Genomic DNA, 14,228 nt, shown 5'->3' on the forward strand with positions numbered 1-14,228 from the left:
GAGGAACATGTTGGAAGGAGCAAGGTCCAGTGGTAAGCCTTGCCAAGTGGACTCCCGGTGCAAGGTGTGGGGAGATGACTGTGCACTGAATGGGTCTTTGCCACTGACCCCCGTGTGACAAGAGAGAATCTGTAAACTCAGCGGCAAATTGAGTGTGGGCTGGGGATCATGAAACCCGTACCAACTTGTTGCGGTGACCCTATATGCCAGGAAGGGCAACAGAGGGAGTAATTGCTGTCGACAAAACAACAAGACCTGTGCAGTCCTTAGCACGACCCTGTATGCAATGAGGTGCTGCCTTGGTATAGATGACTGCAGACAATGCTACTTTGGTATAACAAAGATTACACATGTTTAACAGTTGGTGAATATTATGTTCATTTAAGGTTTAAGGCTTCACAGTCATATGACTATTCCATTGTGAAGCATCAGGGATGCCTTCAAAATAATGTAAACATCTTGTCTCATCAGGAGATGTCATGTTTTTTCTTGCCCGAAAAGTGTTGGGTGACATTGAGTGGATCTCTACCTGAGGGCTAAAGTAGCAAAGCTTGAGACAGACATATTTGCCTCTTTTCACTGTATCAGATTGATGGACATCTTAGGTTTTCAAAAGTTTGTGACCCATTGCTTTTGTCTGGAAATTGAATAGTTCTTGTTTTTTTAGGTTTTGATTATACGGATTTATAGCATATGGACAGGTGTCCTTTTGCGTTCTACATCCAGTGAAGTACCCTCACTTTGTGCAGTGGCTTGTGGGTTATTTCAGCACTTGGCACACATTTATTACATCATAAACTTTGGGCTGCTTTGAGGCATGGGGGGCATCTTGTGGGGTTTAAAATGCTCACCAGGGAGGGTGCGGGTAGTTCAAGCCAAGATTGAAGGGCTCAATTCCTCAAGACTGAGAGGCCCGAGCCATAGTAGGCCACCAATGGGAGAGAGGCCATTAGTGGAGCATAAACATGACTTTTGATGGCATAGTGCACAGTTCCAAGAGCTCAGCTTCCCACACTGTCCCTAAGGAGTGTGCCGTAGCCATTGCTTAACTGAACAGAGGACTGTGCACTGTTCCATCCTGTGCACCTTTACACTAGTCGAGCAAGCTCAGAAGAACAGGAGATAAAGAGCAGCAGAAGGTCCCAATTTTTCATATTTTAAAGGGAACCGAAACCTCTTAATCTCTGAGTGCACTGTAAGGAGGCAGACTCTGTGACCAAACAGTCGCTTGAACTTTACATACTACGGATGCAAACAAATGGGCACTTGGCCCATCACAATATGCCCTTGTCAGGTGAAGGCAAACTTCCAAGAAAGCTGTCTTCAACTACCTCATTAACGACAAAATACCCATGAAAATAGACCAGTAGGCAAGGAATCATCAGAAAGGTAAGGACAGACCACAACAATCCCAGTAGCCTTAATTCTTCAAAGGCAGAAATATATACCTTAGAGATATTTAAGATAGAAAGTGATGTTATGGTACAATGAACAGTTTGTAATACGATGAGTGAAGGATAAGTGGTCAAAGAAAACAAACTCAATTAAATTCATAGATCCTGGGGAGGAAAGACAGAATTCAAAGGGGTATATTTAAGAAAAGTGGCGCTGCAAGCAGTGCAGCGCCACTTTTCTTGCACCCCTTAGTGCCCCCTAACGCCACCATGTGTGCGCCATATTTAAAATACGGCACACCATGGCAGTAGTTAGGGGACTAGCATCAGAATTGTTTACGCTAGTCTGCCACTTTGCAGGATTAGCGTCAAAAATTCTGATGCTAATCCTGCACCAATGGATGTTAATCCTGAACCAATGGATGCTAATCCTGAACCAATGGAAGCCTCTTTTTAACACCTGTTTTGAGCAGGTGTTAAAAGTGCCGAAAAAATGGCACATGGAAATCTCTTAGATGTCCTTGCGCCATTTTTTGCCCCCCTCCCCCAATGGGGGAACGCTCCCTTTGCATATACAGTATTATGCCTGGTGCAGGCATAATGTAGCACAAAGGGTTACAAAGTGGCGTAATGCATGCATTGAGCCATTTTATAAATATAGTGCTGCGTTTTTGGCCTTCTAATGCCACATTAGCATAAAATATGACGCTAGTGTGGCGTTCAAATGGCGCTAGGGGCTCTTAAATATGCCCCAACGTGCTTTAATCTATTCGACTGTAAACTGAGATAAAAATTCATGTAACAGTCGGACAGATACACTGTATTGCTCTATTTATCTTTCTGCTCGTGCTTCGTTTGATATTTTTGGTATTGTTATAGAAAATTGAAATAAGATCAAACTTCAAGGAAACTCTAAATCCAGGAGATGAAGTATGGAGCAAAGCGCACAGTTCTGATATTATTCAACACTAAGGAATATGCAGGATGGGTTATTTTGTGTTAGTCCAGGGCATTTCTGATTCAGCCTGGGTCGTCCTGAAGAGGAGCCGCAATGAACTTCCATGTGGCTCTGTAGTAGATTATTGGAAGATGCTGCTGCCAAGCAACACGAATCCACAAACATTAAAAGCCTCTGAACTGTCCACTTAGAAATTCAGAATAAAGGTCCAGTGTGCGTGGGCTAAACATCTATGGCGGCAAATAGGAGAACCATCACTACTGGTTTCATTCGACAGTAACATGACACATACATGATAATTAGATGTGGGCTTACTACGCGGGTACTGATTGACGTCTTCCTCTTTGGCTGCAACTTGTCTTCACAGAATAAATGTATTGAATTAATTATGGTATTTTTCAGTGCGCTTTTGTATGTTCAGGCTGGTGTCCAAGTATCACTGTGAAGGATGCCTCTCATTAGTAAGGAGGACTATTGACAGCTCCAATGTATGAGACAGGAATTTGTGCAATAATACTACTCATGGTGGCCCTTTTGGCTAGTTCGTACTTTTTTTGTTAGTTTACCAGTTTTCACAATTACTTCCCTTAGCAGAGCACCTTTAGTACATGGACTGCCGTTCTGTTCGTGTAATTATCTTCATCAGTCATTAAGCTATATCTACTGAATTATCCATAACTGTCTTTACTTAGTTGAGGTAAACATTGGATGGTAGATACATTAAGCAGACGAGCTCAAAATTTGAAGGAAGATTTTCTCTCTCAGGATGAGCTCTCCAAATTGTAAAAATCCCAAATCTCGCTCAACAATGTTTCCTTGAAAGCATACACATATTCCAGTTTAATGAAATAGAATGACAGGGAATCAGGTACATGGAAAAGATATGTCACCGTGTAAAGCCTGTAAGGATGAGCCATTCTGTTTTTTCTTAAATTTGTAATATCCCATTAGCAATCTCAGGAAGCAGAGAAAAAGCGAGAAAAACGCTTCCATGTGTTTTGTCATCTGTTTTCCTATTGGAGATCCTTAGCTCTATTTCAAGCACGGATACAGGGGTAAAAGTCGTCAAACGCAGCAGGTGTTAATCAAACAGTTGTAATAGGAAGACCCGTCAGTTCATGATTTAGAATTATTACCTGCATAGTGATCACTTCTGTTGATGCCAACACTGGAAACTGAATTTTTAATAGGCCGGTCTCTGGAATAGCATACTGTCGCTGATCCCATGTGTCTGGCGTAGAGGATGGTACATCGGAAAAAACAAGTTCGCCATTAAATGATCTCCATATGTGGTCATAAGCTGATTGAATTATTAGTATAGACACATTCTGGTCCCGCTCCTGTTTTGTCATCGGTTGCATATCACTTCTCATTATTTGTATCTGAAACAAAGGATAATTTCAAGGTGAGCGTTGTAATTTTTGTTTGCAGTCTCATCTGGGCTAAACAGGAAGAGGAATGTGTCAAGTGCAACCTTTTAACGCTCCACCCTTTCTGCTAGCCAAGTTCACACTACATATTAAGACATAATTGTACTTTAACTTTTTAGGTCTGAGTTCAGACGGTTTTAGCAGCCTATCAGGACTCGTACCAATAACACAAAAAGCAGGAGCTTTGAGTCAACCCTACAGCCATTGCATGTTTGACGTGGTAAAGGTGTAATTGTCTGGTGTTGCAGTATATGATGACCTCAGTCTACAGGGTAGCGGGCCACAGATAGGGTACTCCGAGCACATGAGTCCACCAATGAGCTGCTCAGGTGCTGCAGGGAAGTGGACTACCAGCAGTCGTAGCCAAGAAGCAATCAATAGAATGCAATGAATAGAAAATAAAATTGAGCACTTATTAATGTGACAGGAATCCCATCATGCAAGGTGACCGTGATAACATAAGGAGGTGACCTAAACTAACAATTCAATAATATCAATCCACCAAAGCTGGTAGCTTGCTTCCTACACCTCTGACCGACACACTCAGAGGAGACAATCAGTGGTCCCACCGCCCTGCTGGTGGTGAGGTGTATAGCTCAATAAGGAAGAGAACTCTACTGATGTTATTAAGGTCACATTCTTGTCCATCTCGAAAGCCATACTTGACGTTAATAGTCACATTTCAGGTCACCCTAATGCCACCTTAATGCTCCACTGACTTTAATAAGTTACATTGGTGGTCAACTCAATGGGCCCAGTAACTTTAATGGTGTCCCAATACAGAACAATGTAATGGACCTACAGAAATGAATAGAGCTACAGTCGAGGTCAACTCAATACCCTACTGACATTAATGGAGGGGATTCCAGGTCAGCTCACTGCTTTCGGTCATTTTAATAAACTTACATTTCTAGTTAACTCAGTAGCACCGGTGACCTTAATGGAGACCCAATCCAGGCCAGTTCAATGGACCTACAGCTCATACTAGTCACATTCCTATTGAACTCAATGACCTAGTGGCCCTGACTTTAAGTAGGTCACATTCATGGTGAGCCAAATGCCACACAGTATTAGAGGAAATCCCACTCCAGGTCAGCTCAGTGGTGCCACTGACTTCAATGACAACAATACACGGGGCTGGTTTAGTCCTATTTGTGTAAGTGAAAAGAGACTAACGTTTAGGTGGACTTGTAGTCATGTATGTGCAAAGAGAGACCCCTCAGAATGATGGAAAACATCATTAGTCAGTGATGGAGTGATGGGGGCGCATGGTATTTGTAAGCAGGGTACTGAAAGACTGTCTTCACATACCTTTACTGTATAGTTGAGATGTGGTTTGAAAGGTCCAGCATTATCAAATATTTTGTAATCATTGGTTGCTAAAGAAACTGTTTTGGTTCCGTTGACTTCCATACCTGCAATAAGTAATCGAAAATATCAGAGCAAGAAACATTGTGTCCATTTATAACAAATGTTCGGTTTGCATATTTTCCAAACCCATTCTCTTTTTTAGGTTCGACTTTAAGAACACAGTGACATTAATATCAAGTAAAATGTTAGTGTGATTCTCTCGAATGACTCCTGGAAGGCCAAATAGCTGACCCAGGTTTTTTCAAAACAAAATAATGCTGGCATGCATGCTAAAATAAACTTTTCTGCCTGCATTGTTTGCTAACAAAGTAATGCATTGACTAGTTTATTCCTCACACCTGGTCCGTTTGTACGAGAACCTCATGCCTCTCACTCAGGAGTTTGACACCTGGGAGCATGTACCAGAGGAGGGGCACTTGGTAGGAAAGGGAAACAGGAGCTGGACGGGAGAAGACACTGTCAGGAATACAACATCCATTTTAGAACATTGTCATTCTTCACTTCTCATCCCTACTTCTCTTTCCATCCATCATTCCTATTTCTCATCCCTGCTTTTTACCCATCATTTCTACTTCTAATCCCTGCTTCTCATCCCTACTCACATCCTTTATCCCTACTTCACATCCATCATCCCCACTGCTCATCGCTCATCCCTGCTTCTCATCCCTATTCACATCCATTATCCCTACTTTGCATCCATCATCCCTATTTCTCATCCATCATCCCTACTTCTTATCCCCATCTCTGGTTCGCATCCCTACTACTGATCTACTATCCTTACTTCTTCTCCATCATCCCTACTTCTCATTCCTCATCCCTCAGTCAAACCAACACATTTTCAATGTTGTGAAACACACCTCCACACTGACTGGTTTCTCAACAGCCAATCAGAGTTAAGAAGGAGGGCAGCATTCTATCGGACTAGCCACTGGAAAAAAGGCTTCTCATTGCATGCTGTGCAGTTTGCTTCCAGTGAATCCAAGGCTGTGCACCATTTTATTTTAGATAGGAGTTATTCTATTTACACAGGCCTCTGTTTCCTTCCCCTGGGACATTTAGGCCCTCATTATGGCCTAATATGACCCTGGCGGTGAGTGATAAAGTGGCAGTAATACCGCCAACAGGCTGGCGTTAACTACTGCCAAATTATGACCATGGTGGTGATAACTCCCATAGACAGCCAATGTACCACACCAACCGCCAGGGCGGAAACAACACTCACCACGGCAGGAGCCAACAACAGCCAGGTGGAAGACAAAGTACCGCCCACCACATTAAGACACTACAATCCGCCACATTTTCCGTGGCGGTACCAACACCATCAAAAGCCTGGTGGAAACGCATTGCAGAAGAGAAAAGACTCGCCATCAGAGACACAGGGAAGAACAATGCCACCATGGAACCCAAACTGCAAGTTTTTCCGATTATCTTCTACGTTATGCTCCACCTGGAACACCAACCCTGACGAAGATGACGACGGTGAGTACAGCCGACTAGCATGCAAGGGAGGGAGGGAAGAAAACGAGAGTGACACACACACACGCACAACTCACACCATTCACACACGCAACCAGCTGCACAAAATTTGCACCCGATACACGGCAGAATAATGCAAGGACAACAGAAATGCACCAAGGTGAATGTATTGATATCAACAGCTAATAAATAATCAAATTGTCCGTGAAACAGATATGTACAAATGTACACTATGGGACACTGCCCAGTCCAATGTTCAAAGGACCCATATGGCCACAGGGCAAAGTCCAAGGCCCAACTCAAATCCTGACTTCATCCGGATAAACCTCTGCAGGGGCATCAGTTTGCAAGTGGGCAGGCACCTCAGGGGGGTAGGGGGCAGGAGGGGGACCTCAGCCGAAGTCGGGAACAATCCCACTGCTTCCGGAGGGGGCTCCATGCCCATTTCTCTGTCCTATGGAGTGCAAGGCCAGTCTCTCAGGTGGATGACCTGCCCACTGGTTCTGGAGGGGGCTCCATACCCATTTCTATGTCCTGGGGAGTACAAGGCCACAGTCTCTCAGGTGGGTGACCTGCCCACTGGTTCTGGAGGGGGCTCCATGCCCATTTCTTTTTGCTGGGGAGTGCAAGGTCAAAGTCTCTGGCGTGGGTGACTTTCCCACTGGTTCTGGAGGGGGCTCTATGTCCATTTCTCTGTCCTGGGGAGTGCTAGGCTACAGGCTCTGTAGTGGGTGACGTGCCCACTGGTTCTGGAGGGGGCCCTCATACAGCAGCCCCTGGAGGGTGGCCTACATGGCTTCCGCTGGTGGTAATGGCTGCATGTTGGTGGCAGATGGAGGTGTCTCCTGGGCAGCCCTGCAGGTGGTAATGGCTGCACATTGGTGGCAGATGGATGTGCCTCCTGGGCAGCCTCTGCAGGTGGTGATGACTGCACTTCCTCAGCTGGTGGTGGGGGCCCCATGACCACTGGTGGTGGTGGAGGTGTCACCCTGATAGCCTCAGCTGGAGTAGAGGGCTTCTTCCTCTCCATGACATGGGGCGTGGAATCCTTACCTTTCCTGGCAGGGGTTGATGGCTTCTGTCCCTTCATGGCAGGTTGTACGTGTTCCTAAGCCTTCTAGGCAGGAGTCGAGGGCTTCTTCCCCTTCAAAGCAGGAGGTGTAGGCTCCTTCCCCTTCATGGCTGGAGGTGTGGGATCCTTCCCCTTCTTGGCTGGAGGTGTGGGATCCTTCCCCTTCTTGGCTGGTGGAGTGGGATCCTTCACTGACTTTCCACCACGACTAGTTGGTGCCACCACTGTCCGCGTGGACTGTTTGGCTGAGGTGCTGGGCTGCGTCATTGGGACCCTTCTCTGATGGGCAGGACGGGGGAGGGGGAGGGAAGAGGTCAAGTTGGGCAAGGAAAAGCTTCTTAGGGACGGTGGGTGGGAGGAGGGAGGAGGGATGGGAGTGGAGGTTGAGGGAGTGGTTGTAGGAGGTGTATGTCTGCTGGATTTGGGTACAGGTGCACGGGCAGTATGCTGATGTGAGGTGGATGGCTGTTGGGTGTGTGAGTGCTTGTGTTTGTGTCCTTTAGGGGGGACAGACAGGGTGGGAGAGGACACAGGGGACGCGTATATGGATGTTGTGGAGGTGTCTGCTAGTGAGGTGTGTGTGGTGCTTGGTGTGGTGATGCTGGTAGTGGATGTTGGTGCAGTGCATGCAGGTGTGATTGTGGACATGACTGGGAGGGAGGTGGAGGAGGGAGGGACAGTGGAGGCAGTGGATGCGGTTGTGTTTGCAACTGTCTGGTGTTTGCGTGAGTGCTTGTGGGATGAAGTGTAGTGCATGTGTTTGCCTGTGCCACTCTTGGGTGTTGTCTTGTGTGCATACTCGTCTGTATGTGTGCATAGAATGGGTTGGGGTTGAGGAGACTGGGACTGCGAAGTGGTAGTTGGAGGGGAGATGGTAGAAACAGGGACAAATGACTGCCTTCAGAGAGGAGGCCAGAGCCTGAATCGATCTCTGTTGGGCTGCCAATCCACCATGGAAGTCCTCCAGGAATGCATTGCTGCATCTGGGATGCCAGCCCCTGGAGGGCATTCACAATGGTTGACCGTCCTACAGGGATGGATCTCAGGAGGTCAATAGCCTCCTCACTCAGGGCAGCAGGGCTCACTGGGGCAGGGCCTGACATTCCTGGGGCAAAGGAGATACCCACCCTCCTGGGTGGGCTGCTGGGGGGGGGCGGTGCTGGTACGGGGGTGGCGGCTGTACCTGCAGCTGGGGTGGTCACAGAGGTGCCCGCCACCACCAGGGAGCTCCCATTGGAGGAGGTGTCTGAGCTGTTTTTACCTCCTGTCTCCGCCGTGGTGCTCCCCTCGCCCACTGTCCCACTGGTTCCCTAGGCATCGGTGGACTCTGCCTCCAGGGTCCTGTGGGATGCAGCTCCCTCTGTCGCCAGTGCCCCTGCTCCTCCGCCAGATGATGCTAATGCACACATGGACTGGATGACAGAAGGAAAAAGGGGGGGAGAGAGAAAAAGGAAACACTGGGTCAATTACTGCACCAACACCACAGTTGGCACACACAGCACACACAGGGATCAGGCTTAAGCACTATGCATTGCACTGCCAGTGATTTGGCTAGAGGCTAAGGCAAGATGAGGGCCAGACACTGCCAACTGCACCCCTCCTGGTACCCACAAAGCCTTGCATGAAATGGAATGCTACCAAGCTAGGTTACCTGCATTTGCCATACACCCTTTACACTAGAGTTGACCAACGCTGCAATGTCTGGCCTGGCCTTAGGGGCACCCACTAACTCACATCCACCACCCGGATCCATCCCCACCTGCCAAATTTTAGAATAATACCCACTGTACTTACCCGCTTGTGGCTGCTGTGATTCCCTCAAGTGCCCATCCAGCTCTGGGTAGGCCACCGCCAGTATGCAGGCCATCAGGGGGGTCAGGGTCCGATGGGCACCCCTTCCTCCTTGGGAGCCCATCTCCAGCAGGGCCTCCATGGTCTTCCGTCCCCAGCATCTCAGGTCTTCTCACTGTTTACCACAGTGGGTGCTCCGCCTGCAATAGACATCCATGGTCCGCACGACCTTGGCGATGGCACGCCATGATCCCTTCATTTGATGGGTGCTGACCTGCGGTGGTAAAACAGACAAGAGAACAGTATTACACATACAATCCAGCCTGTCACACATATGGCCCAGCAATCCCATTTCCATCACCGTTGGCACACACATCGCCCAGCGCACACCATGTACACCACCACAAGATATACCCTCCACCACAATGACACAATGCTTGCACACACATCTCCATGCATCCTTCCCACATGCATTGTGCCCAATGTGTACTCACCTGTTGGTCTGAAGGCCCATACAGCAGTCCGTAATGGGGTAGGACCCCATCCACCAGTCGATCCAACTCCTCCGAAGTGAAGGCAGAGGCCCTTTCACCGTTCACACGGGCCGTGGTGGGTTCAGACACAGGTCACAGCAGCACATGCAGTGTAGGTGTTCACCTGTGGAAGGTCAGGCAACAAGTGAGAAATCAGATAGAAAATGGCAGTCACGTCAGTGGCGGTGTACACTGTCACCGCCGGTGCAGATCCCCATTGGCCACTGTACTCCATACAGCCCCATATTATCCTATGAGGAATTTGCACGGCGGTGCAAGACCGTCTTCCGCCACGACGTCCAACGTCGGCAGAATTACCTCACTACCACCTGTCCCTACATACAGGACAGGCGGTCACCATTTCAGGGGGGGGCAACGGTCATATTGAAATTAACTGCCTCACAGACTAGATTAGCACATACCTCGCCATTCCCACTGTCCCATAACATAAATGCACCAAGTACACTGAGGTTGTGGTTCCATTGTTCTAATTGTGACACCCTACTCACTCTTGTGTCCCTTAGATATCTACAGCTGCAGATAAATAGGAGGTGGAGACATACCCCTGTGTACAGACCCCTTGTGGACTTGGCTACACTCGAGGACAGGCACATTATACTCATCTATAGAATGGACAGGGCCACAATCACAGAGCTGTGTACCCAATTGGATCCTGACCTGATATCTGCTATCCGTCATCCGACTGGGATCCCCCCACTTGTGCAAGTGCTATCAGTGCTCCATTTCTTAGCAACTGGTTCTTTCCAAGTGACAGTGGGCTTGGCAGCAGGAATGTCCAATGTTCTCAATGTTGCTGGCAAGAGCCTTGTCTGCCCTGGTAAAACACATGTGGAGCTACATTTCTTTCCCCCAGGTGGAAGATTTGGCCACTGTGAAGGCCGGATTCTATGCAATGGGACATATCCCCAATATTATTGAGGTGATTGATGGGACACATATTGCGTTTGTACCCCCCCCCGGTAGAATGAAGAGGTGTTCAGGAATCATAAGAGTTTTCACTCACTGAATGTGCAAATGGTGTGTCTGGCGGACCAGTACATCTCGCACGTCAATGCTAAATATCCTGGGTCGGTGCATGATGCCTTTGTTCTGAGGAATAGCAGCATCCCAAATGTGATGGCCCAACTACAGAGGCACAGGGTGTGGCTAATAGGTGAGCCTTGGTCCCCATCCACTGTATGTTAGTGTATGCCTTCAGCTGTCATCCCCAAATCATTGTGTGAGGTCAATACTTGAAAGTGACTCTGGCTACCCAAACCTATTGTGGCTGCTGACCCCTGTGAGGAATGCCAGGACAGGTGCAGAGGAACGTTATAATGAGGCACATAGGCAAACCAGGCAGATCATCGAGAGGTCCTTCAGGTGCCTGAAGGCCAGGATCAGGTGCCTCCATCTGACAGGTGGATCCCTGTGCTACTCACCGAGATGTTCTGTCAGATAGTAGTGGCATGCTGCATGTTGCACAACCTGGCCCTCAGAAGGCATGTACCCTTTCTGCAGGAGGAGGATACTAGAGATGCCCCTGTGGCAGCAGTAGACCTTGAGGACAGTGAGGATGAAGAGGCTGAAGAAGAGGATGAGGAAAACAGAACATTATCCGTCAATACTTCCAATGGCACAGGTGAGACAGAGCAACTGACAATTGCTATGAATATTGGTGTATTCTGTGTGGCTGTAGCATGATGGCATTAACTTCATTTACATCTCAACTTACTGTCACCTATGGCTTGTCATTTTACAGATGTTGGTGATATAACAACTGTGTACTGATGTGCTGACTACAGACAGCTACAGGTCCTCATTTCTATGCTCTCATAGTGTTCAGATCATTTGCTCTAGATGTGACTGTTTCCATAAATGCACATTTGCAAAACACAAAAACACTAGTAGTCAAGTTGTGTTCAAGGCTGTTTATTGTATTGGTAAGAAATTGAGGGGAAAGTGCAATGGAATGGGGCGATGATGGAGGAAAGTCCACGGTATTGTTCCAGTCTGTTTGTAGCACAGGTCCAGTGTCCAAGTGGCCATAGGAAGGGGAGTGAAGGCAGTCAAAGTGGACAAGGCAACTGTGTGGGGCACAAGGGGGACAGTCAAGAGAGTCTCATTTCCTGGAAGTGGTCTTGACAAGTGTCTCTGGCTTCTGTCTGGTTCGCAGGGAACGTTTGCGGGGTGGTTCACCTTCTGCAGGGGGAGGGATGCTGGTGGCCTGTGGGTCCTGTGGCAGGTCCTCCTGCCCACTAGCTGCAAAGGAGGTGGAGGGCTGGTCAATGGAATGGCTAGTGGTAGGGGCCCGCTGCTGTGCTGCTGCCGCCCTCATGATGTTAGCCATGTCTGCCAGCACCCCTGCTATGGAGATCAGGGTGGTGTTAATGACCTGCAAGTCCTCCCTGATCCCCTGATACTGTCCCTCCTGCAGCCGCCTTTTCTCCCGCACGTTGTCATGGATCTGGCCCATTGTGTCCTGGGAATGTTGGTAGGCACCCAGGATCTCGGAGAGAGCCTCCGGGAGAGTCAGTTCCCTGGTCCTGTCCTCCCCTTGGCCCACAGAAGTCCTCCCAGTGTCCCTGTTGGCCTGTGCCTCTGTCCCCTGAATGGTGTGCCCACTGCCACTGAACCCTTGTCCCTGATTATCTTGGGTATGAGGTGCGGCCTGGGGTCTCTGTACAGGTGGGCACACTGCTGATCGACGTGTCCTGGGGACAGAGGTGTGGGTATGCTGGGTGGGTGCTGTGGTGTTTGATACTGATGGGGGAGGATCTGTGGTGGACTGTGAGTGGGCTTGGGTGACCGGCTGTCGAGTGGTCACTGATGGGCCAGGTTGTTGGTCCAGATCTTAAAGACCAGAGTTACTGTCATCACTGGGGGCATCTTCTGTTGGGGGACTGGTTTGTTGTGACACCTCCTCTCTGCTGAGATTGGCTGGGGCACCTGTGGGGATGTAAGTAATGTATTATGCTTCATGTCTGTGGCATACTGTACATCCCTCGCTTCCCCTCTATCGTTGGTGTTGCCCTGCCACCTTTTGTTTGTGTATGGTGATGCTTTGGTGATTGGTGTCCATGCAGGGAGGGGTGTCCATGCATTGGTATGGCATGCAGGATTTGGCATTGGGGTTAGTCATATGTGTAGGTGCAGTGTGTGGGATGGAGTGGAGTGATGGGAGTAAGGGTGAGGGAGTGTGATGGCATGCAGGTATGGGGGGTTATAAGTAGTAAATCTTGACTTACCAGTGTCCAGTCGTACGGCTACTTCAGCGAGTCCCTCAGGATGCCGTAATGCCAAGACTTGCTCCTCCCATGCTGGGAGCTATGGGGGAGGAGATGGGGGTCCACCGCCAGTCCTCTGTATGGCGAGCTGGTGCCTTGCTGCTATGGAGCGTACCTACCCCTGTAGGCCATTTAATCTCTTCCTGATGTCGTCCCTTGTTCTTGGGTGCTTTCCCACGGCGTTCACCCTGTCCACAATTCTCCGCCATAGCTCCATCTTTCTTGCAATGGATATTTGCTGTACCTGTGCTCCAAACAGCTGTGGCTCTACCCTGACTATTTCCTCCTCCATGACCCTTAACTCCTCATCGGTGAAACAGGGGTGCCTTTGTGGGGACATGGGTGTTGTGTGGTGTGTGTTGGTGAGAGTGTGTTAAGTAATGTGGTGGGATGTGTGTTGAGGGGTGCATGAGGGATACATGGGTGTATGTGGTGTGTGTGTCTAGTTGTCTCTGTGCTGTTCTGTCAAAGGGTTGTGGGTACTGTGGGTGTGTGTTTTATAGTGCTGTGGGTGTGTGGGTGTGTTGTGTGTATGAGTGTCAGGTTTGTGTTTTTATTATAGGCCTATGTGGTGTTGTTTTAAATGTGGGTGTCCATTCTGGGCGCGGCGGTATGTACCGCCAATGGTTTACTGCAGTTGAATGTCCGCTGTGGTGATTCGTGGGTCATAATGTGATGGGAGTTGTTTGGTTGCAGTAACGGTATGGCTGTTGGGACCGCCACTTTATCACTGACCTTTGGGCTGGCGGATTTGTGTATGTGGCTATATTCTGTCAGATTGGTGTGTGTGTCATAATATGGCGAATGGGTATTCACCACCTCGGCGGTATGTTGGCGGCTGTCACCACAGCGGTAAGCGGGATTTACCACCAATGTCATAATGAGGGCCTTCATTTGAGGATTTTAGTGAACTTGT

At 48.5% G+C, this 14,228-nt stretch overlaps 1 protein-coding gene across 1 annotated transcript in view; it reads right to left on the reverse strand.

The window, feature by feature from the left end:
* LOC138296506 (CD109 antigen-like) overlaps nucleotides 1-14,228 on the reverse strand; it is an 827,002-nt gene that overhangs the window by 419,358 nt on the left and 393,416 nt on the right. The window contains exons 10-11 of the mRNA XM_069235677.1: nucleotides 5,094-5,197; nucleotides 3,489-3,734 (exon numbers count right to left, since the gene is read on the reverse strand). Coding sequence (XP_069091778.1) covers nucleotides 3,489-3,734; nucleotides 5,094-5,197 — 350 coding nt within the window. The remainder of the gene's footprint in view (nucleotides 1-3,488; nucleotides 3,735-5,093; nucleotides 5,198-14,228) is intronic.

This window comes from Pleurodeles waltl, chromosome 5 (genome assembly GCF_031143425.1).
Source record: "Pleurodeles waltl isolate 20211129_DDA chromosome 5, aPleWal1.hap1.20221129, whole genome shotgun sequence".
NCBI lineage: Eukaryota > Metazoa > Chordata > Amphibia > Caudata > Salamandridae > Pleurodeles > Pleurodeles waltl.